We start from the raw sequence: 26,128 nt of genomic DNA on the forward strand, positions 1-26,128 counted from the left end.
AAACGTCACATTTGGCTCTGACACATGGTTAACTGTCGGGCATAATCTATGACAGTTTCATAATTTTGAATGTGGAAACTATGGAATTGGTGTACCACAAGTTTTTGAACATCATCATTTATAGATAGTATTGTTTCTTAAGAACATATAGCTCCAAAAATATCCTAAGAAGTTTATGTTGATCATTTAACCGTTATTTAAATTTTGAGCATAATCAAAAAGATTTAAATAGATATATCCTAGACACAATAAAGAAATATCAAACTGTCTCAAGGTATGGAGTCAGATTTACCATTATTTTGTGTAACAAGAGTGATATCATGAAAAATGAATTATGTCCTACGAGCAATAACCACCCTCACTTCTGGAATAACAGTAAAATAATGACATAAAATCATACCAATTTAAAGAAACCTATATGGTTTACTGTCAGCATCTGTCAAACGGTTGGAACCGAATTTCCATCACAACTTCTTATCAAATATCTTGTAGCTGTTTAAGAAGTCGAATAAGCATGGACTTTATAGATTATATGCTAAGTTTTCTAGGTTTTAATTTATGAGATAACTACACCTTTCAACATTCAAAACTATTACCAGCATAAAATAAGTTGAAAATCGGATATTTTTCCATAGCTTTTTCTATGAATCCTACAGTTTTGTAATCTCAGAATTCTTACTCGGATTAGTAAACGAACCTTGTTTCCGCCGGAAAAGTGTGTACAAACAGATGATTATTATATTCACAGATAAGGTATTTTAAGTTATTAATACATCTTTGTATTATATTTAAAAAAGTCGACAGTCAGCTTCCGACTAATGTGATGTTCAATAAAAACAATTTGGTAATGTCTAAATACTGCATGCTTATCTAAGTGGCCTAACTTCTCTGTCTTATCAAATATTTGAAGTCTTATTTCATAAGTCGTCTTGTGCATAAAATCCAGAGTGAATTAAAAGATATTGAGTAACAGGAAACTTCATTCTGTTATTCTTGGTGCTGGTTACGTTTCACAAACAATGATCAGGCCGTAACCAAACACTGGACAAAATGTATAATTTTTGATACATGCCTTCATGTTTTGGAAATTTACAAGCGGTAAGTATTGATAATGGCTAATAAAAACGCTCAGACCCATAAAAAATGGAATTTATAATACTAAAGTATTTTTTGTGACGAAGCGGCACGTTAACCCAGACGAATAATTAATACTCCGTTATCCCACTGAAAGCAAATATATTTCGCACTAATGAAACTATTTATTAGTTTTTAGATTGCAAAGGGATGTGTGCAAGCTTAGTTTGGTAACATTATTTTAAGTTAATTGTCATAAGGTAGGGTGATAAATGTTTTATTATCGGGAAAGTGTATACTGAAGTTTGACCAAACTAACAGAATATTCACAAATTATATCTGGGATCGCAACTGTGAAAATTGCTTATCAATTGAAAATAAATCTTTACATAACATTACATAACATTGCAGGATTGTAAGTATTTATGAGTCGTACTTCATTCATTTGGTTGTAGTACCCTTAGTGTTTTATGAAATCAATTTATCCGAGGTTTATAGCTTACACAATTTTGACTGTACAAGTACTTGTTTTGCTCAATTAGTTTCAATTAATAGTATGTAAACACTTAAACACCTACTTGAATTAAGTGTGAGGTTTATTTCTATTTACTTCTATGGTAAAACTGTACAGAGAATGACTATTTAAATGAAATTATATGATGTAATAACAACTTCATGGATTCTTGAAAAGCACTACAGTGTAAAAACAGCATTTTTCTTATTCCTGTGTTATTATCAGTTAGTATGTACTGAAGATAAATCAATAATAATATATACATTTGTTTTTATAATTTAAAATGACTTGTTTATTTAATTCCACTTGTTTTTTTCGTTCAAAGAGTCAACAGATTCAATAAGTGAAGTGTTAAAATCACTTCTTCACTATCTCAATTCCAATACAACATGTAGTATGATATTTCCTTTAATACATGTAAGTCGATATTACTATTATTATTATTGTCATCAATACTAATAATTATAGCTGGAAGTTGATTAGAGAATTAGTTAAAATCATGATATGCTGAGTATATGTTTCACTTTATATGAATTCCAAAGAAATGTACAACTTTTAATTGTTCTGAATTCAAAGTCCTTATGACATTGCAGATTTTTCTAAAAAGTGGACTACTTTGAAACTTTTGAAGAATAGTAAATGTCTTTGAAATTTAAGTAACCTCTGAAATAAATGAAATATCGTTTAAGTCCACCACTTCAGTATGGTTGACGCAATCACGTTTCTCACTTGAACTCTGAAAACTTTATTTGTGACTAAAAAGGGAATTTATTTATGATTATTTGGAAATTTTCGATTTTCAATGCAATTTTAGTACAAATAGTTATTAAGAAAAAATCGAAATTCTTCCCATTTATCAATGGTTCTATAGCTCAGATTATTTCTTCATGAACAGTATTGTTAAAGCAATAAACGTCTCTTCTTAGTCTCTAAAGAAATACTTTTTAAACAGTATTAGGACGTGTATGATCGAACCGATAATTATATAAGCATATGATTTATTGAGTTCACTAATTGACTGATTCGCTTATTATTTATAATATCCGTGATCTACTGTTTAGCCCACTATACGATGACTATGAGTATTCTAACAACTACTGGTCCGATAAACAGCTTCCTCCTTTAGTCTGATAACCAAACAGAAAACGAATATAGCATGTTGATAAAACTTCGGTTGTACAGTTCACTTAGAACGCAAAATCGTATGGCAGTATGTATCAAATGGCTGATGGCAAAGAAACAAATAGAAAAGTAAAACGCGTACATTCCTACGCTATAATTAAAGGATAACTGAATAAAAGATCCACTGTTAATAAAAATAACTTGAGGGAGGGAAAGTATATAGCAACAGTTTGTGCATTAACTAAAAACTTACAATATGGAAAACAAAACAATACAACATTTCAAATTTAGACAGTAACTCATAACAAGATAATTCTAAGTGTTTAAGCTTTTCCAAATCTGATTTGAAATACTATTTTGTTCCAAGTTTCTGTTTATGGTTCACAGGTATTTATTTAATATTGTTTTGTAGCATAATTCTCTCTAATTCAATATATTTTGGCAAAATTTCATTATTAATAGTTTATTCTTTTATTTAGAATAGTAGTTCAAAATTTCCAAATTAAATATTATTTAATCAAAGAACAGATAATCATTATCATTATTTGAGTAGAATGAAAGCCGGTTATCAGCGATCGTTATGATATAAATCTGTCAAAGTGGAGTAAATGCATTTAAATATTAAGTTTCCTAAATATGCACTCTTATGGAAAGAAAGAGTCGGGTAATATGTTAAAAATAAACAGAATACCCGGGGTAAACCGACTATATATATAACAAAAAAAATCACTGTTTCATAAGCAAAGAAGGGTAGTGGGTAGCAGTGGAATCCAGAACGCGCGTTTCGTCCTATTTAGGAATCTTCATCTGGATATATCTGCATCCCAGAGTTGATGTTAACCCAGAGACTCAAACCCAGTACTTTTCTCTCCAAACGCCATCGCATTATCCACTCAGCTACTGAGTCCTAATAGCTTCCTGCTTGTGCAATGGAGTGAGTCAGTCACTCAGCAACAACGTAGGACCAGGCACATATATGCATCGGTCAAAGTTGCCGCACCTCATTAGCACAACAAAATGGACACCGAATTCATAGAAGTAGTTAATTTAATGGTGGAAATATATAAAAGAAAGATTGTACAGGAAGATAGTACAGGAAGAAAGACAGATATGAAGCTATTTTAATTTCATAGTTTAAGGGAAGACAGAAAGTGTATACACCTACGCCATTGTGATCGATTCTGAGCCATGTCACACAGAGTCTCTAACATTGGTTACGATAGTCAAGCGGACACCAACCAAGTAGTCTGTATTTACCAACATTGCTCAGACTAGAAGTTAGTGACTTCAAATTCTGATGCCACGTTTTGGTCTGGCCACCCCTAATTCTCTTCCAACCATCCCCAACATTAGTTAATATTGCGCGTCGTGGTAATCGGTATTCAGGCATAGTAGTCCAACCATCTCAGTCGATGAAGATTCATGACCTCATCAACTGATTTACAGTCATTCCCTAGTACCCTGCGTCGAACTTCACTATTACTTACCCGGTGATCCCAGCAGATGCGAGCAGCATTTCTAAGACACCTGTAGTTAAATGCTAGTAACTTACGAGTATATTCTACTCTTAATGGCCAAGTTCCGCAGCCGTAAAGTAGAACAGAGCGAACTGCAATGAGGTGAAGTTTAAATTCACTTGGTATTGCTTACTTGAATCTTGATAACGCGATGGCGTTTGAAGCGGACGGTACGGGGTTCGAGTCCAAGAGTGAACATCAACTCTGAGACGCAAGTACATCCAGCTAACCAGTCCCAAATAGGACGAAACGTGCGTTCTGGATTCCACTGCTAGCCACTATCCACCTTTGCTTATAACGCTTGTGAATTAGGGCAATATCGAGTCGATGCGTACAGTATACACATATGCCAATAAGAGACTGATCAATTGCAGTCCTGAACATCAATGGGAAGATCTTAGTAAACAATACTAAGTGAATTTAAACCACTGTTTGTTTTTTGGGAGAGGCGGGAAATGATACATTGCCTTCCGTGAACATTTTACTTCACTATGAAAAATTAACAGGAGATTGTGTTTAAAAGTTAACATTTGTTTGTTTAACAGATGAGTAGACCATACAATAAAAATATTTAAAGACAAACTTCTATAGTTTTTAATGTTCATTTGTTTAAAATTTACTTTAAAAGACATTTCTATTGTTATTTTTAGTTATATTAAACTTCTAAATCAATATAATATTATAATTTAACTAGTCCATTATCTTTTTTATGGTTGAAATCATGAGTCGACTGAAGCTAGACCACCATGAAAAATCTAGAAGCACTGAACCGCCGTTTCATTCTATTGTGGGACTCCTCAGCAGTGCGTATCCCCGATCACGCGCTCAGGGCTCGAATACAGAACCTATCAGTCTCTCATATGAACGCTTAACCTCTAGACTACTGAGCCGGCATCCAACGGTGTTAATATCTAACTTCAACCAATCCACGAAACTGAGCAACCATTCACCAATATCTTCAGTGAGTTGATACATCCCAACAGACCTTGTTGAAGTCCACTGGTGATGGATTCTCACCAGAACTCCAGGAAATACCTCATGGAGCCAGTCACCAGTGAGCATATGATTATTATCAGAAGGGGGTTTTGTGGATTGTTTGAAGTTAGACATTAACACCGTTGAATGCCGGTTCAGTGGCCTAGAGTTTAAGCGCTCATGTGAGAGACTGATAGGTCCTGGGTTCGAATCTCGCGAGGCGGGACCGTGGATGCGCACTGCTGAGGAGTCCCACAATAGGAGGAAACTGCCATCCAGTGCTTCCAGGTTTTCCATGGTGGTCTACCTTCAAATGACTCATGATTTCAACTATAAAAATTTACTAAAATCTCCACAAAACCTCCTTCTGATAATAATCCATCATTTATTCTTACTTTTCTGGTTCAAAGAACAATTCATTTTTTGATCATATTTTAAAAGTAAAATATGTAGAGTACCATTTAGAAGATTGAGAATTAACAAATTAGCCTCATACATTCACTTTATAATCGGGTAATAATTCACACAAGCTTATTAATTATTCAGTACTCATGAAAATATTCTTCAAGATAGTAGAATTGATTTATCAGCTTACTGTTTACATTCCTAAAATGTTCATGCATATTTCTTACAAGATTATTCGTTTAAATTATTTCTCGACACTTTTGGTTCTGAAAATTCTCTTCAAAATATTATTTATTAAGTTGACTCATATCTCTGATTTCTGTTGAAATGAAGTACAATGTATTAAGTTGAAGTGTTATGGAAAGAAAAGAATTCTAGCAGATAACTCAATTAAATCCACTTAATATTGTTTGTTTGAATTATCCCATTGATGTTTTAGGACTGCAACTGGTCAGTCTCTAAGTGGCATATGTGCATACTGTGCGTATTGCCTCGATATAGCCTAAATTCACAAGCATGGTAAGCAAAGATGGATAGTGGCTAGCGGTAGAATCCAGGATGCGCGTTTCGTCCTATTTGAGACTCGTCAGCTGGATGTACCTGCATCTCTGGGACTCGAACCCAGTACCTTTCACTTCAAATGCCATCGCGTTATCCACTCGGCCACTGAGTCTTGATAGCCATTTGCTTGTAGATAATTCAATTGCCTATTTATTAACACAATTCATGTTTACTTTATTATTATTATTATTATTCATTTTATGTCAACAATAAAATAAAGGATTTAGAAAGTGCTCATTTCGAATTAACGGATACATTGAATAAACTGTTACCAGAGCCTATTATAAAACAAATGGCAAAATATAAACATTTAGAGGTTAGTTCAAACGATATTGTTATGTATTATTGTATTAATGAATTAGTTCTCTTACATGGAATTCATTTTTCATGTTTTCAATGATTATCAGGAAGAATTTTGATGACATGATAATAAACGTTGTGATTTATACTAGTAACCAATAATTTGCTGATAACAATCTATAATCTGACATACCATTATGCTTCAACTATCTTGTACGGAGTAAATTTTAAATTGATTTTAGTAGATTAAATAATTTAGCATAAATGAAATTAGGGCTAATTATCACTCAAAAATGTTAATTATGCTAATCTTTTTCTAGTTGAAGGTAATCTGCGAAGAAAACTATCTATCTAGTTGAATCACGTCGATCTGATAGAGAAACTTGATACTCTCTTTACTTTTGAAAGGCAGACAAATTCACACCAGTGATATGATATGCAACTGACTAGATAAAATCTAGGAAATACTTCTCAGTAATGATTGTTCTCCTATATATATCGTAAAAGTATTAAGCCAAAACACCAATATGAAAAATCAACGACAGATACAAAGGTGAATTTTCTCAGGAACTTTGAATTTAGAGGAAATACAGTTGTATCAATCCTGAAAAGCAAACTTTCGAGATTTTCAAGAAAAAATATCCTCTTCTTCACTTCGTATTGTTTCCATCTAACCTTTGATTCTTTGACTCATTAAATTAATGTTTTATTGCAGAGCAGGTTACATTTGGCGTACAATGATCTCTTTCGAAACGCGTTTCTTAGGATTACTCTACTTGGTTGTTAAAATGAGTATGCAGTTCCACCAATAGTTCAGATCTAGAATTAGTTAAATTTGAGTCCTTTTCCTATGCCATATTCCTCACTCAAAGATGTCCATAAAATCAAATAAATTGGGTTATGTTATAATTTGTGGACGACTTTTGAGCGATGCTAAAGTAACCTTGAGAATATTCACCTACTTACTAGGGTCAAAAGAGGGTTGTTAATTACTGTAAGGAATCAGTATTAAGATTTACAGTCAGATGTTAGGATTAGGAGTTAGATTTTGATTTTAATCACGAAATAATATCAGCTATAATGCTACAAAACTCTATTTAGCCAAATGGATGAATGAATTTTCCTCCAAAATCGCAGACCTGTTGTCGTAAATCTGATTGATTCATCTATAAATTATCGTCTCACCATAAATTGTCCTAAAGGAAAACAAACTAAAACTTGAGTAACACAAATGACCTAAAAATCCACCGAGTCACTCCTAATCTTTGTGTAACAGTGAAATGTTCATTTGCTCATCCTATCTTGATCTTAAGTTCCTTCCTACCTCTTATACTTGATAATCAATCTTTGTTACTCGTTTTTTGGTGTTTTAATCATTACAGCTTTCATATTGATCGATTGAACAATTGCTACTCATCTATAATCTACATTCATCTTACCACTTTATGTTACTTTTTTGAATATCACATCAAATTCAATCAATCTTCAGTTTATCTCAAAGAATTCTGACATGATTCAACTATATTTGTTGACAGACTTTTCTATGTGTTAAATCAATAAAAGTACCATTGTACAACTTCGTTAAATAATATTGTCGGAAAGAAACTTTTTCTCATTGAATAGTCTTTATTTAATCCTACATAAATGTATTTTCATTTGAGAAATTTTAATAATCATACAACTCAGCTGTTATTTCCTATTTCATATGCCAGGTGATAAATCAAATTGTATTGTACTATTTGAACCACTATTGATAGAGAGATAATTGAACTTTCATTTAAATAATTGAAAATTTAGTGCTTCAATTAAAATTATTAAAGAAGTATTGAATAGTTTAATAGTTTTCTTGTTTTAACGAATGTTTTTCTTTTTACTTCCATTAATAAAGGCAAGCATCTTATCATCACTAAGTTGTTATAACTAATTTACTAGTATAAGCTTATATAATTGACTTTAAGTTATTCTTAGTATTGTCATCGAACTGTTCAAACGGAGTGCGGATTGAACCTGTGACCCAGTGGTTTAACCTTAATGCCACCACTAAATATATGTATGATCATCCAAGTTGAAGTTTCGCTAGTTAATTTGATTTTGTTTAAAGTAAACGAAATTATTTTTCTTCATTTATATATATTTATATATACGTATATAAATTTAATACTATAGCCACAATTAAAAGAACTGGAATCTACGGCACATCGTGTAAATCGACATAAGCGTAATCTTAATCAAAGTTATAGTCGGAGTCGAAGTGCAGTTAAAAAGGAGAAAGTAAGTCATTATTCTGTCTTTATTTTAAGCTGCAAGTAAACCCATGGAATTGTATTGGAATGTCGCGATATATATATATATATATATATAGTGTATAACATTATCTTAGCACTGACTCATAAACAAATTAAATGAATGAGTAAAATTTTTTGGGATAGTGTTTGGTGATGAAATGTAGGATAAGCATTTGATACGTTTAGGTACTGTTCAGTGATATGTTACACATTCCTTAAAGGAATGTAATCCAGTATCCAACAGTCAATTTATTGACAGTGACTAATTAATTCACCTGTAAATATCTATTTTTACGAATAAATCACCAATATTGTATTTATTAAATAAATGGGGGTCATTATGACTGTCAGTAATTTAGCGTTTGAATCGATACATACCACGTTTGTGTCCTATTGTAATCGAGTTACACTCAGCTAACGAGCGAAGTGAAATGTGAATTTGAGATTTCCTTGATGGCCCTTTCCCAAATATGTCTGACAAGTTTGTAGACGAAATAAAAAAGCCTTATAGACTAAAAAAACACCAACCAATTAAAGTTTTCAGTAATAACACATTTTACGACGACCTATTCAAGTATTTGGGGGCAATGAATTTTCTAGCTTCTCAGTTATTCCAATTAAACTATCCGCGTTAGATTTTCCTCCACTCAATAATTATGTGTATAAACTGTATGTGATCACACTCTGTTATAAAGGTGGTACAGAGTTTTGTGATAATAATTACTAGGGAACTCAAACAGAAACACTCCACTTGTCAGATTTTACTTCTTATCAATAATCCGGAGAGACAATAGATCAATATATTGTAATTCATGCACGTAATGTATGACGGATGAGGAAAAACCAGTTGTAACAGTTAAACTGCTAGAAGATTTCAATAGCTGAATATAAGTGAAATACATCGACTGTTAAAAAACATTGATGAAACATGTTTTGAATGATTGTCATGTGGATTCATATTAAAGAGCTTTTTCTTGTAATACTACACAATTGCTGCTGGGAATTCTGTACTGTAATGAAACTAATAGCTTTGAATTAGGCTATCATTACTTTTATTCAGATAAACAATGAAAAAAAGAAATACGAAAACAACCATAACAAATAACATTAACAAAATGTTAGTTTGTATATTCTGGAATTCAAGTTAAACCTTTTGTATAGAAGTTGATTTGCTTAAACCGAACTGCGAAACAACAAAAGGATTTGCAACTATAGACAATTCAATACAAGTAATTATTGAACAGATAGGAAATGAATAAACAGACTAATCAAATTAGTCATGAATTTTTGCCCAAAAACTGAACTGAAGAACTGTAATTTCGTAGTCTTCTACTATATCTCAATTTTTGTTCATTGTGTTTTGGCTATACTTTGGTTCTATTGTGTAATATGATCCAACTGTCTTAGATATGTTATCCAGTTAGATTTTCAATCTGTGCTAGAGCTATTCATTTTAAATAAATGAATAAATCAAGAAAATAACTAATGAAGATATACAATCTCTTTTTTTTGTTTTCTTCAATTATAGGCGCATATTAATTACAGGGCATCTTCGATGAATTATGATTATTTAACTAATTGTTTAGTAGATAAAATGAATACAGTTGAAAATGAGTAAGACTGTTTGACATTGTTCAAATTTTTGTTTGATTCTTGACAGTTACAGATATTTTTGAATGGAACTTTTTAAAATAAATAAAAGAATAGTTGTTAGGTATTATAACACAGTAGTGCTTTAGTTTTTCATTTCAATGATTCAGTCATGAAAGAAGCTTTCGTTGTTTTTTTAAGCAAAAAATATTGTTAGTATGAATGTCTGCAAGAAACAATTGTTGAATCAGCATCTACCGTGATGTGTAATACTAGTTGAGATTGATGCTAATGAGAAGGGAGCTATGCAGTATTCAATCTAAGGTATAACATCCGTCCACAAACCCATTAACTTCCAGTCTAAGGCATATGAGGAAACGCGAACTCCGGTCATTAAGATTTCTATATATGTTCATAGTTATTTACAGATTGGATGGAATTATTTTAAATAAAGCCGATCACAAAGTTTGGTTACCTAAATCAGACTGGTTTTATTGTTGGAAGTCTGTTTCATTTCTTTGAGGCTGATCCTTTATGTAGTCTAGCTAGGTCGACTTAGCTTGAACAATCGATTTCTATAAATAAACTGGTTTGAATAGTGCGGTATACAGTGATTTTTCTATGGTTCCAAATTTTTCTGTATGGTTTTCTGGTATTGATTAATTAATTTCTAATGATTTTATTAAGAGGTACAATGGCTTGCTGTGATGCATTGTTTGTTCTTGTGTCGACGTATAAACAATTCAGTGATCGAATATACTCTGTAAGTCTTTTTCCGGGTAAAATTGAAGAGATAATTGATATTTCATTTTTATTTAGTGTAATCAGCGTATACAAATTTGTATATTTATTAAAAGCAAATGATTATTCCCGATTTCAGATATCTGGTTTGTGAGTAATAAGGCTTCCTGAAATGGTAAAATGAGCTATACTCAATAATTCAACATTATTTAGATAATATACCCTTTTTCCAACAATTTTGTAGGACTCTGATGAAGAAAAGAATTTAATAAAAATCTTGATTTATCATGTTAACATTAGTTTTTTCCTGCTAACTAACACCAAGTTAGCATTGTTTCTCATAACATAGTGATGTCTTATTGGATAGTTGAGCAATGTAGTAATTTCAAGAAAGCGGGGTTTGCTAACTACTGAATGCCGGCTCGGTGGTCTGAATTTTAAACACTAACCATGATGGATTAATTATTCACTCATTAGTCAATGAATATCCTGTTGTCTAGTATACGGTGTTGATCTGACTCCATTGATCACGCTTTAATATGACCAGTGTAAAAACTCACTCAAATTTGCCGTGAAGATTTCTAAGTATTTTTTTAATCAATATATTGGAGTGCAATTTTATAATCTGACGAATAAATTCTCGATTGCTGACATGAAAGATTCATTGATAAAATTCAGTGATATGGTGTGGAAAAATAATGAATGTTCACAAGACCAATTTATTGACGTCAACTCGCCTATTCAACTGATATTAGAACACAATATACCCCTTCAGTAGAATTGGCATTTTTGGTTTAAAATAACATGATCATATACGAAATACGAACAGCAAAATAAACATGCTTGAATGCCACAGACACTTGAAGGAAATCAATTTGTAGGTCATTTATTCTATAATTAATATTCACTTTGTCAATGATATCGAGTTAGGGAAGGTCACGATGGTTCTTTGAATTTGAATTTTCCAGCTCGGTTACGCCTTAGATTGCAATAATAGATTATAAGAGTTCGAGTTCCGATTAAAGCATCAATTCATTTAGGATCGGAAGCAAATTTCTGCCAAACGCCAGCTGGTATGAAACAGAAATCCAGTCAGATCTTTCGCTCAATCACTTAAAATCACCATCGTTTGTTTACGTTCTATTTAACTATATTTTCAAACACAGTAACGATTTGTAACTAGTCACCATCCAGTTGTTATTTTGGTCACTAGATTTTCTACTTTCATTAAACAACCAGGACTCCTTATTTTAAAATCATCATGTAGACAAAATTATTTAAACCTCATATACCATACATTTTGTCAGATATTAAATTATCTGTTCGAAGAAGTCAACAAACTACACGAATGTGCTGCGAGAGAATTGAATATGTCCTATGCTAAATCATTGAAAAGTATAGAAGATGCAACTCAAGTAACCAAATGGAAAGCATCAAGTATAATGAGTTGTCAAGATCGTGAAGGTTCCACATACGGAATTACATCAAGAGGAAGAATAATGTCTAGGTATGTTTATATATATATATAAGCTCCACGTTGTCAAGTCATCTGAGCATATCGTAGTTAGTAATTAAGGTTATGTTTTCGTTTATTTAGTCACTCACTTGTAGATAAGTTAAAACATTTTCCATTCCAGAATTAATTGGAGAGATAATTTTTGCTTTGTCGTAATTTTTCTTCCATTATGACTGAGTGCGCTACCCTTGACACATCTGTAGCATGATGGATTAGCATTTTCGTCGTAGAGAACTTAACATTTTTATTATATAAGCCGTCAAAAATGACAGAGGATGAAACACGATCTCCGTCATGGATTACAATTGTGTAAATAATAACTCCCGCTTCATTTTGGATGGTACCCAGGTTCAAGGTCATAATTGAGAACGACAGTGTAGTTTATCCTCACCTCATTTATTTGTTTTATTCACTGTATAATAAAAACCGAAATATAATTTACTCAGACTAGTATAATTTAGGTTAATTTGTTCTAACGAATTGTCGATGCTTTGTATGATCATTTTCTGATTAAAACAAGAAATCATAGCAAGGTTAATTTAACATTTTATTGAAAATAAAACTGTAGGAAATTAAATTAACTTGAAACAATCAAATATCAGTTTTCAAAGTGGTTTTAATCACTGTAATTTTACACAACACATAGATATCAAACACTTTATAAAACTGAAATGAAACAGCTGTTCAGCACTTAGTTGCTTCAATTTAACTTATTATTCTGTTGATATTTTACATTAAACTAGCTAGTTTATTGACTTTTTAACTATGTTAGATAATTAAGAATAACTAGTATATATTTTGTATGCTATCCCTCAAAAAATCCTCCAGAAGCCAGGAAAGTGACTGAAATAACTTTTAGACAATCATTGTCTTAGGAGAATTCTTGCGTAATTGTTATAACTTGTGCATTTTTAATATATAACGTAATGATACCGCCAATTAAAGAACAGTGACTTATCCACTGGACCCGTACGAGCAGTCTAGAGTCTTTATCGATCCTTCTTCCTGTCTAACCCGTCTTGTTGAGTTCAGAACACCGATTTCAACCTCCACGATATGAATCGTAAATTTCAAAAATGCTGAGTTTATATGCAAACCAAACAGATCACTTCATACCATAAAATAGAAAATAACATTTGTACAAGATCTAGCCAAAAGTGGTCGTGAATGTGAGAGACTGTAATTAATAAACTAGGCATAATTCAAGAACGGTAAATACTATAATAATAGTCTATAAGTCACAATAAAGCTCATAACAACAGCAATATGAATATACATAGTTTAGTTACTAAACAATTATACAATAAAAATATACGTATAGTACTAGTTCATAAATAGATCCGAACAGTTACCATCCATTATTATCGTCGCGATATATCAGTATTCTTACTTGCTTATTTGCATTCGCCTATCACTCTTTGTGAATAAGCATAGGTCGCCTACTAGGATTCTCCATCAAAATGTGTCCTGGCAATCCTTTACAGTTGTTCTCAATTGCTATTCATCCTTTTGACATCTGCTTCCAATTCTTGTGACAATGTGTTCTTTGGCCTTCATCATTTCCTTTTCCCTTCAGGATTCCAAGTTAAAGTTCGCCTCATGATGTAATTTGATGACTTCTGTAATGTATATTCTATTCACGTCCAGCGTCTAGTGGATAATCTAGGTAGTAAAATATTATGTCTAGTTAATTCGATTTCTCAATTGGGAATTGTGTTGACACTTTTAGCGAACTTTCTGGAAGCGTTTGTATTCCTAAAATCCACTTGTAAACTTTTTAGATTCCTCTTATTTTTGCTTTACATGAAATGAACTTTATAAGTAAAGCTTATTTCATATTTCCATCTTCCGTGTTCAGTGAGATTTGGAGATTGCAGGAGTTCAAAGGATCGGTTAAGACGTTTATATTTAAAGCGTTCTGTAGGTTCAACGTATCAGAGTTAAATGAGCTGTGACAATATTGAATAAATTTATACATAAATCACTCTTTAAATGCATATTAATGCAATACTCTGTTTCTCAATACTCATTGATTGAAAATAATATCTAATAACTTTATACTTTATAACTGAATCCAATCATAACTCCATATCCCCTTTCAATCAATAAAAACTCATTATGAATTCTATACTGTTTCATGTGTTGTTTTTATGTATTCAAAAAGAAAATGTCTCTCAGTAATATTTACTTTGTAATTGAAATACTATTAAAACAAATTCAATAATTATCATGTTAAAAACAAAATTATAATTTACTAATATAGTCTAGTTTAATAATAAATTAAAGTTCTTAAAGGTACATCATATTATATCAATTGTAAACAAGTGGTTAATTTACATTATAAGATTATACTACTAAGTGTGGTGTGGTCTACTTATGTCCACATCAGTAGTATATGGTGATAGTCAGACATAGAATTTATTTGGGCAGAAGACCGATAAAGAAAGAACTGAAATGAAGCGCAATTGGTAGGAAAATGCATGAACAATTAAATCAGAGAAGATGGACTGATATTTGCAGAAGGAATAGTTAAGATTGAGACAATTGATTGTTATTTTGTAAATTAACTGTTGACTGTATGGTTATCAGAATTTAGTGAGATAGTCTGTAATTTTTGTCTAAGTACATTCGATTGTCCCCAGTCGTGTTTTGGTCACTGCACTAAGGATTCACAAACAAAGACAAAATAGCTGTTAAATAATCCATGATTTTAAGTAGTTTTCCGGTCGATATCAGTAAAATACATACAATAGTCGCATTTATTCATCATAAACGTTTATACTATTCATTTGTTGATATTCAAGATAAATGGACACCGTACTCATTGAAGAACTTAATGAATATATGAACTTATCAATTTGATGGATGACATAATATTTGAAGTGATAAGTACTTGAGCTTAAGTCTAAGTGCAAGCATTGACTCTTAGACAGAGTTATACCATGTTGGCGAATTTGTAATAGGACGAAACATTTTTTCTGGATTTCAATGTTAGTCATAATTTAAGCATACAAAAATACTTGTTACAAAGAGATAATCTTGAATCATCCCCAAAAATGTACATGTATCAACAAAGACTGACTAAAATTCATTCCCGAAAACCAATAACAGGATAATATAAATAACCTCACGAATCGTGACAAGTAGTTACTTTCTTTCCTTAGCCTCTCATCATGTTATTCTTCTCTCCATTTATGCCGCTACAAATTATGGCAACTTGAACAGATACTCGTTTACCCTATGGTGTTTGTAAATAACCGATTATGTTTTATCATAATTTCTTAGCGTTATGTTTAAAAAACGTAATCATATAATACCCCATACTTCAAGTTTTTTCATATCGTAGTCTATTGGCAGCGTAGATTTTTATTTAGAAAAAAGTAGTCAATCTTCAGTATCTGAATTATTCAAGCATATTTTTTGATATCATGATATTTATGAACTAGACGATCATCTTTTGCAAAATGTTCCTTTAATACATCGTGATTAATTGTGTGTGGTTCTGTTCATATTCTTGCAACGAGAGATAACACTAAACTTTGTTGATCGATACCTTTCAAGTGAAAGTATTTGACAGGGAAAATCTTAACTAATAAGTACTTCAAACTGTTATGAATTTAGTTACTATAATACTTGTGTATAAACCATGGCGTATAACAGACAAGCTTTCATTTGAATTGTTTACATTTAATGGTATTTACCTTGTTTCCTCTTTTCAGTTATGGTTTATCTCAGTATATAGTTTGTAAAGTTAACAGATTTCTCTTTCAACTTCTCAAAGATTTGTCTATTCATGGAAGATTAACGTTGGCTAGTTGAGGACATATTGGAGTTATATCTTCATAACATTTTTCTGCAGATGCACACTTTATTCATCCTAAGGATCTAACCAGATTGTAGATCACTCTGGTCATCTTGATTCATCAACATCACTATTGAGCAAAACACCAATAATGTCTTAGGAAGATACAAAAGACTAATTCGTATTCTGTTCTTTAACATCTTGTTAATGAGAGACTTGAGTTTTCAGTTCAAAGTACTTTGAGGCCTAAGCGTAACTGTCACCACTGATAAGAATGTCTCCTTCACTATCTTTAACTTTGAAGTATGTCCTCACGAGTAGAGTATTGAAAGCCAACATCTAATTCTTAGACTGGATCACCAAATGCACGGTTCAGCTGAGGGATTTGGACATCTATGATTTACTGCTAATGGTGTGCAGAGACTTTGAGGCAAAATATAACGCATCAACCATTTTTGGAACTAGCTATCATAAGATGTGTTCAATGACTTTCTTGCAGTATTTTCACCACTAAGTAGAACAATCAAATGTGTTTCCCCTTTAAAACAACCTACTTCTAGTTAAACATCGGGGTAACATCAATGTGCTAATAAAAAATATCATTATAAAGTTGTAAGTATGAACAACTTTCTCTAAGAGCTCTTATTTACAAATCCTGACGATATTATTATGGATGAGTTCATCGTATTCCGAATGACATCCTTACTCTTCATAAGAAAGCGACTGTCCAGTGTAAAATCCAATGCAATTTTTCTGAAACCCTAAATGCTGTTTTAACTAGGTGAATCCAATTTTGTAACCTTGTAGTAGCTGAGCTTAAGATATATATTGTCACAAAATAGTAAAAATTTCCATTTTTACTGATATTTTAGATCTCTCGAAACTGTGAACACTTCTAACTTTTCTGAAATTGAGAAAACACAAATATACCGAGACTATACAAAGATCTTATGGCATCTATACCTGTTTTACTTATCGATAATGCTTTAGTTACCATAAAAACCAAATGTATACCTCTAAGCTAGATTTCTAATAATAGTCATTTTTATGATATTCGATATTAAAAAGTTTCACTAAATTAGAAAATATCAGCTGGTGGAAATGATATTACTTACTAACTTACTTACGCCTGTTACTCCCAATGGAGCATAGGCCGCCGAACAGCATTCTCCAACCCACTCTGTCCTGGGCCTTCTTTTCTAGTTCTATCCTGTTTTTGTTTATTCTTCTCATGTCTGTCTCTATTTCTTGGTGTAATGTGTTTTTTGGTCTTCCTCTTCTCCTTTGGCCATTGGTTCAAGTTGTCATACAGTGGTGGAAATGATATACTTACATTTTTATGTACAATCTAGTGCAGTTTGCGCAAATTTTTTAAAAAAATCTAGAATTCCATCAAATTGAATTATTTACACTATTCTGAATGTTAAAAATTCCTCTCTAATATTTAAACAATGCGGTGATTGAGTAAAAATTGATATCACTAATACTGGTTGAACTAAAATGGTTTAAATAAATATGAATAAAATGAAATTGACATGGTTGATCTAATGATTAGAAGCTAAGTATTTAAGTTTTTATATGTTACTGACTCATCTATTTTATTTTCTGTAATAATTACCTTAACCGTCGTATTCATTTGTATTGTTCGTTTGGATCTCCCCACTGATGTCTAGGACTCAGTATCTAAATGAATGACGCGGGCCCTAAAACCGAAGTGAATATCGACAAAGAAAAGCATTTACATCCATCTGACGAGTCTTAGCTAGGACGAAACGCACTTCCGAAATTCCACTACTAGTCATCATCCATTTCTACCTATTAATAGATATATTTTCTATAAGTTGGAACTTATGTTCTTAAGAAAGAGCAGTCGTCAGTTTCTAAGATTTTCTAAAATTATTTTCCATCGATAATTTTATCAGTTTGTTATTTGCAAGTTGTTTTTAAAAGGTTTGTTACGGATTGAAGAAAAATAAACGATAAAAATGATTAAGCAAATATTACAACGCTAAAGGTTGATAATGTAGCAAATTCGAAGTGATGAATATTCATGATCGAAAGGGTTCAAACCTTCACAAATTTACAGTTACGAACGGGTAAATTTAAAATATCATAATAACTTTATGTTTACTTTCAAGAGGTATACGCCATATTGAGATCAAGCAGTCAAACAGTAGTAATATAAACAGTGTTGGTTGTACCCTGATAGAATAATTGAAGCATGATTGAGAACGGAGAGTTATTTAAGAAATGTAGTATATTTTAGATGATAATCAATTTATGGATTGTTGTTGCATTGAGAATCCAAAAATACGATTTAAACAAAACGTTTCACATTCGGTAATGAAAAGACGTGGTGAGATTTGTACGATAGACAACATCTACAAAAATCAAGTTTTTCTAACCATTTCTACAGATATGAAAGTTACTTTGAAGGCTATTTTATCACAGATTGGTACCCGACCTGATAAATGTATTGTCTTATTGGCTGTCCTTATTTTTTCATCAGACTCCTGTCGTTTTTTCGATTCTTAGAGATTTAGATTCGAGTGATCATCCGGTCACAGAAAACACTGAACATGATCCCTTTTCAGTGACTGAACTTAGCAGTCAATTATCAAAGATAATGAAACATCAGGTAAGCATTAAGTCATACATTTCTTACCACGTTTACATCATGATTTACATGTTTGTTTTATCATTGTTTATTTTGTTTAGAATGAATATTTATCAAAGACTCGTTTTGACTGAACCAATTAATTTATTCTCTTTGCTGAACCGCATAATAGGTATCAGTTTTTTAGCTCAAAAGGATCACTGTAATATGTTTTTTTTCTTTGAATCAGATAATTTAGTCATGTAACTTTGATGGAAAAATTTTCCAGATAACATCATCAACACAAACTTCCAGGAAGAATTGAGCTGTCAGAATTTCTCCCCAAATGTCCATATACATTGATGCGACCAAAGATATACTGTGACATAAGTTCTTCTGGGGAAAATATTGAAATCTTGCACAAAGCCATCACTATGAAGAACAGAGAACTATTAGAAGCCTGACTGGTAGTTATCACTCAATAAACATTTAAATAAACTCAGTTTTTCAACAAACTAATGAAGCAATGAAAAAAAAATAAAAAGCCAAGGGCGAAAATAATCAAAATAATGTGTAAATAATAGGAAAACAATTATCTGGCAATCAATTAGTTAAATTCTTTGTGAACTGAATAAGCTGTTAGTCATGTGTAGAAATTCAATCAGTTTATCGCTTTAATAATCTTCTAACAATCATATTGTCTAGAAAGTTACATGATGAAAGCTTTTCAATTACACCATTCATATCAGTGATTGTAATTGTTTTGATAGCATCGATAGTGTAGTCGTAGTAGTATGTAGCGAGATGTGACCTCGAAGTTGTCAGACGGAATGAAGAGTTTTAGTACAACGGAAACACGGCGTTGGTATAACACTTAAAAATCAGATGAGAAGACTGTTCAGATTTCGGATCACACCAAATGATGCAAATGAACGACTGAGGTCTATGTATACGTATTACGTAAATGAAGAAGAAAAAGAGAATGAATTGTCGTCTTATTACATTTATCAATGTTCTATGTTCAAGTATATGATATTTCCAGTAAGTCAACAAAAATAATGCAACGCCAAGGTTGAACTTAACAGTTCCGAATGGATCACAAAAATGTATTTATTATTAGAGATAATGCTATTTATTGGTTGAAGGGATTTGTAGAGATTGACGGATTTTCATAAGTGAAATAACGAACTGATTCTAGTTAGACTTCTAATAAAAGCCTGAAGGCACTAGATGGCGGTTTCATCCTAGTGTGGGACTCCTCAGTAGTGCTCATCCAACACCCTACATGAGATAGACTGAACCTCAACCATCGGTTTCACGCACAAACTCTTAACTTCTAGACCAATGAAACAGAACCCAGTAACGTACAAGTTTAATTTCAATCAATCTACGATATTGTGCAAACCTCCTAAATTTCTAGTTAGAAGCAGTTAGTAGTGGAATTTAATCCGTGTTTAGTGTGAGCCAGTTATCCACCATAGACAATCAATGATAGTTGTGCAATGTCATGGATTGATTGAAATTAAACTTATATATCACCGGATTCCTATTCAGTGGTTAAGAAGGCCTTCTTTAATTCCCTTCATGAGGGGTCGTGGACGCACCCCTGGGGAGTCTATACTAGGATGAAACGCCCGTCCAGTGCTTCTAGGCTTTCATTAGCGATCTAGTTGAGATCTTTTTGTAATTTATACTATGAAGTTAGAGCAACTTACTGAATCCATTAACAAACATTGAAAAATTCTGGATAGTTTTAGTGCTAAAATTACTATATAGAGACGGCCTTAAAACAGTCCTAGTGAGTTTCCGGATGGTTTAAAGAAAATAAAAAACAGCATTTATAAATAAATAGTCTATGGGGAAGAAAGTAATAATAAGACAAGGTGTAAACAGACTTTACATAATTAATGTCTTCGACAGGCTACTCTGATTGTAAATTAAAAGAACAATGACATACAAGCTCGTCCTGGTGAATGCGAATTCTCGATACCCCCAAACTTGCGAAAAATTCAAACAGATTTTTACGAGTCCCCATATTGTCCTCAGTAAATGTTATATTTTTAGGGTTAACATTCGTATCACTAACTGACGTCAGATATAAGGCAAAAATTTTCTGTAGACATATAGATAAATGAATCTCGCTCAAAAAACGTGACACGCTATCTGATTAGTTTGTTCATAAAATGTAGTTCCATCAAGTTAACGTCTGTTCCATGATTAAAGGCTCTAGCTTAGTATTTAAAGATAGTATCAAGTTGCCTGTTACATACAATCTAAGGAGACAAAATTAAGCATTTGATAAGCTCAACATTATTATCTCTCATACAATAGTTCCCTTTACTATCTTAAGGAGAGCAAGAACGAAGATTGGTGCCGAATAATATGAACTGATTTTATTTCGTTAGGTTCTCATCAGCTGCTAGAGGAGGAAGTAAAGAATGTTAGAAAATGTGTAAAGAATAACGGATAGCCACTGAAATTTATTGAGAAGTATAGAAAACGTGAGGATAAAGAACTCAAAGAAACTACAGCAAATAAAAAACCTATTTTATTCAACTTAAATTCAAAGTTGATGATGTCACAGGGTCAATCATTATGAGACCAAAAATTGCACTGAAAAGAACTTATCCTGTGGTTAAACTGGTTATCCTGTTCAAATCAACATGTTCTTTAATACAATTAAAGGTCAATAGGTATCCCTTTCATGCTACTACCAACTGTGTATACAAATTTACATGTATCTGCCAAAACAGTTACATTGATAGAACAGAAAGGAGAGCCTACGTCTGATTCAAAGAACATATTCCGAAAAGTTTAGGGTCAAATGGATTAAAAGCATCCAGCAGTGCCATCGCAAGACATCTCCTTGATACAGGACTAGAAGTCTTTCCAGGTGATTAGCAAACAATCAAACTCCAACCTTTTGAAATTTACCGCAGCGAAAGCGATGAAATGTCGAAAACCAGATCTATGTATCCAGAAAGAAGCAGTAATAAATCTTTCTTTGCCCTGGTAACATTACATCCTTTTTATTATATCATTTATCACTTCAATTTTTTCTGAAGTTTGTCATCTTTCTTTAAGTCATAACAAACCGATTTCAATTCATAGCTTTCCTTATTATCATTAATCTGTTTTCAATTACTTCACTACATAATCATTTATTGTTTGTCAACTCTATAAGTTCTAATCACTAGTTCAATGTTCTGGAACTTTCCCTCCCAAACTTTATTTATTTGTCTGAAACAAGCAACTTTTTATGACCTTATTAACTCTATTGAAATCTTCGCTTCATCATGATACATATATTCATCTTTAGTCACCCTCATATGTATAAGTATGTCAATATCTGTAATAACGTTGATTTTAAATTATTATCGGTTGTAAACAGCCGATGAGGACCTAACGAAATAAAATGAATTCATATTATTCTGGACCAATCTTTGTTCTTGCTCTCTCTAAAATGATTATTTTTACTCGATGGTAAAATATAGTTTTTCGCCGCAATCCTAAAAGTCTTAAGCATTATACAAAAGCATTTTCACTGCTCGTTAAACAAGATATTTGAATTTTTCACGGAAATCTGAAGTGGTATTTTTAATCATATTTCAATAGTAATGCAAGATAATTTTCGAAGATGCACTTGAAAAGCGCTTGCTTTGTGTGGTCTATGTAATCTACTCCACAAGAGTATCATATTCACCTGTTTAATTTATTCTTAAACCTTCTCATACTCGTCAAGTGGACAATTATCCTATTCATATTTGATCTCAGCCCATTATCTCTCTTCAATTCTAGATTATTAAGTAATTTGTTTTGACATATATGATGTAATCTTCGTCCTATCTCTGAATGGACTATTTTATTTGTAAACTAGCTATAAATACAATTGTACAGCTTTAGTAAATGATATTATCGAAAAAAGTTTCTTCACTGAGTTTTCTCAGTTCTTTTTCAATGGCACGATGGATTATTTTTGTTATTTGATTAGTTTTAGTTGGATTGAATGATTAGTTTTTCTCAGTTTGAGCATTTAATTGTACTTTGTTTATTCTATTATTAAATTAAATTTCATTTTCATCTGCATCATCAAACTGGAAATAAAACAAAATTTAGAAATCATCTGACGAAACAATCGGTTCAAACCATTCTAATCATTGTTTGAACAGAAAATCATCACCAAACTCATCATCACTAACACTACAGCTACCGCCACCATCATCCCTTCAAACGCCAACATCAGAAACATACATGAAGACAATGGCGACAAATAAAACGAATGAATTACAGACTAAAGAATCTTTACCACACAAAGATACAAATGGAGAATTGTGTAAGATATCCTCATCATGGTCTTCACAATCATCAACCTCACTAACAACAACAAATTCAAATGAATTCATAGATTCACATAATCACGAAAACTCTAATGATACGACTACTTTAAACCCTGTAAGTAATCAAATAACAAACGTTGATGACACTAACAATACTGATATAAAAAACAACAATTGTGATGATAATAAAAGCGATAAAACGAATAACAATAATAATGGTAATAAAGAAAAGTCTACAGTGACAAACAACCTGTTATTCAATTCAACTTCATCAGCATCGACCTATTCCATTTGTCAGTTTCCGTATTATTTAAATCAACAATCACATCAGTATAATGAAAACTATCCCTATGATCTTAAAGCACCAACTTTTTCGACAGTTTATTCAATAAAAAATAATAATCCCAGTAGTAGCATACTTATTGATAAAAACGAAACGTTACTACCCATTATGAAATCATCATATTTACGTAATGTGGATTATGCTACTGAAAAGTCGCCAAGTAGCATGTTTTGCTTAATTAAAAATAACGTGAACTCATTAAGTGATAATCGTTGTTCTTATGACAATAATACTGAAATTAGTCGTATACCAATAATTGTTCAAAAAAATTCATGGTCAAACACCTCTCCCATTAATAATAATGATAAAAACAACAATAACAATAGTAATTATAGTACTCATGAAGTTGATTCTGATGTTATGAATAGCAATAATAATTACAGAACTCTATATCGAGAATCATTGTTAAATGATAATGAAGTTAGATCATCAAAACAAAATATTATATCATGGGGTTGTTTACCATCACCAATAACTGAGGTAAGTTTCATTTGGATTACAACAATGAGTTATTAATCAAATTAATCAGTTTAATAGAAGAGTAAGTTTTCCTTTAAAGGTTTGCTCTATGTTCCAATACATTGATACTATAAAATAAATACACTGAACAGGTTTATTTTTCTTGTATAGAGAAGGTTAATGTGATCTAAAAACTAAAATGATCAGGATTATTTAGCAAAAAACTTCCATCACTTCAGTATCATTAATTGCTCAACAGTTTAGATGACCTAAAGTACTCGCTCATTCTAGATCAATGAAGAAGGAACCGATTTTCATTCATTGTCAGGTTTATTTATAACTTTTGTCTTTGAAACTCAGCGCCATATCTCCGGAGACTGTTTTTATTTAAATCGGAAAATATTCCAGATTATTTGGTGATGTGATATTTTATCAGTAGCTTGAGTGAATAAATAGCCAAAAATCCACTTCTGTTGAATGGTCCGTGCTTATTCAACACAAAGATAGGCTAAACATAGATTGCTAGAATGAATTTATTATGTTGTAGTGGATGTCGAGTCGTGGACGGACCATGATCACCACTACTATTCGATTACGCGTCCAAAAACGACTTGGTTCCCTTGATAGCCCGTAAATCAGAAGGCTTTACTAGTCCAGATCAAGTATATTTATTGGCGATCTCGTGGTATCGAAATAATACCGAGACGTGCCAAAGAGTACAAGCGAATAAGCAGTGCGTGAGCAAGCTCGAACCAAACAAGGCGGATAACGGAACAAGAAGTGAAACTGATACAGTTAAACAAATACAGTAAAACAATCTCTGGTACAATTGGTTACAATAATAATAATTGTTTCTGTTATTCCAATCGTGTTCTTATCGAGACTGGCCGGTTACTACAATGTGAAAACTTTTTATTAGTTGGAAACACTGTTAAGAGATGATTGAGTAAGGATTGTTCACAACTACTAATTAACAAACCTGGATATTAGAAAATAACTAAGCAGGTGATTGTTAATGCTTTATTATGAGAAAAAAAAACACCTACCTTTTTTTAAAAAAAGTATCCAGCATCAAATAGACATCATTATTGTTTTGTATGGTATCAATATTGAGACTAAAACATTTTGAAGATTAGAATGACATTTTAACTGACATATCAATAAATCTGGTTATTTAATAATTTTTCATTTCCTCCCTATGTGATTATCCCAGACAGAAATGATTTGATCTGTCTACCTGGTACAATGTATACCTTTTAATGTTGTTCTTTTCTGTTTTAAACCAATTAATTACACTCAGATGATTAGAAGAGTTATCATTTTTATACTTTAGTTTGGCTAAAATTTGTGTGATACATTTCAACAAGGAATGAAAATTTGAATGTGAAAATATTAGCCAGTAGGTGTCCACAATACGAAAACAATATGTTACATTTTTAGGGTATATGCACAAGTGAGTAGTAAGACTGATTAATTTCCCTTTGTGAATGATACATGGAAGATGACCGGATTTCGGTTGCATCAAGACAACTATTAAATTGCCGTAGACCATAATAATTCCATAATACAACATCCAGAGATATCTATTAAGTAACCGATAAAGTGATCACACTACTGTGTTCTTCTAAATAAACAAATCTATTAGCTATGCTTATCAATAAAAAAGACTTTTCTCATCATTTTTTTCGATTGATCTCCATGACGTGAACAAGTACAACAATAGCCGAGTTAGTTATGTTATAGAGCAAATTACTAAACAACTTTATGGTCAACAGAGTTTGACTTATTGAGACTTGATAGATATTCATTACAAAATTTATACTCTGATAACTAATCCGGAAAGTTATTAACATTTTAAGTTATTGCTGTTTTTTATTTTTAAAAATTTAACTGAATTTGCGTAGTTACTTTACTATCTACAGAATGCATTCTTATTGATTACGTAACAATATTTGATTAATACGTATGTATGCACACAGATCATAACGTAT

At 31.9% G+C, this 26,128-nt stretch overlaps 2 protein-coding genes and 1 non-coding gene across 3 annotated transcripts; 2 read left to right on the plus strand and 1 right to left on the minus strand.

The window, feature by feature from the left end:
• Nucleotides 1–1,068: 1,068 nt before the first annotated feature.
• Nucleotides 1,069–21,047, plus strand: Smp_138260 (hypothetical protein; the record flags this gene model as incomplete). The annotated part of the gene is made up of 8 exons (XM_018799510.1): nt 1,069–1,098; nt 6,389–6,484; nt 8,635–8,739; nt 10,282–10,367; nt 11,031–11,106; nt 12,392–12,591; nt 18,938–19,040; nt 20,943–21,047. 8 exons carry the CDS (start codon nt 1,069–1,071, stop codon nt 21,045–21,047), a joined length of 801 nt encoding a protein of 266 aa, XP_018651291.1.
• Smp_tRNA_00057_Pseudo_TTG.1.1 lies at nt 6,210–6,280 on the minus strand. The gene has a single exon. It is a non-coding gene (tRNA).
• A 2,688-nt stretch (nt 21,048–23,735) lies between the features above and the next one.
• Smp_138270 (putative diaminopimelate epimerase DafE) lies at nt 23,736–25,611 on the plus strand (the record flags this gene model as incomplete). The annotated part of the gene is made up of 2 exons (XM_018799511.1): nt 23,736–24,158; nt 25,534–25,611. Exons 1-2 carry the CDS (start codon nt 23,787–23,789, stop codon nt 25,609–25,611), a joined length of 450 nt encoding a protein of 149 aa, XP_018651292.1. The 5' UTR covers nt 23,736–23,786.
• Between the last annotated feature and the right edge of the window lie 517 nt (nt 25,612–26,128).

The sequence above is a fragment of the Schistosoma mansoni genome, chromosome 3, assembly GCF_000237925.1.
Source record: "Schistosoma mansoni strain Puerto Rico chromosome 3, complete genome".
NCBI lineage: Eukaryota > Metazoa > Platyhelminthes > Trematoda > Strigeidida > Schistosomatidae > Schistosoma > Schistosoma mansoni.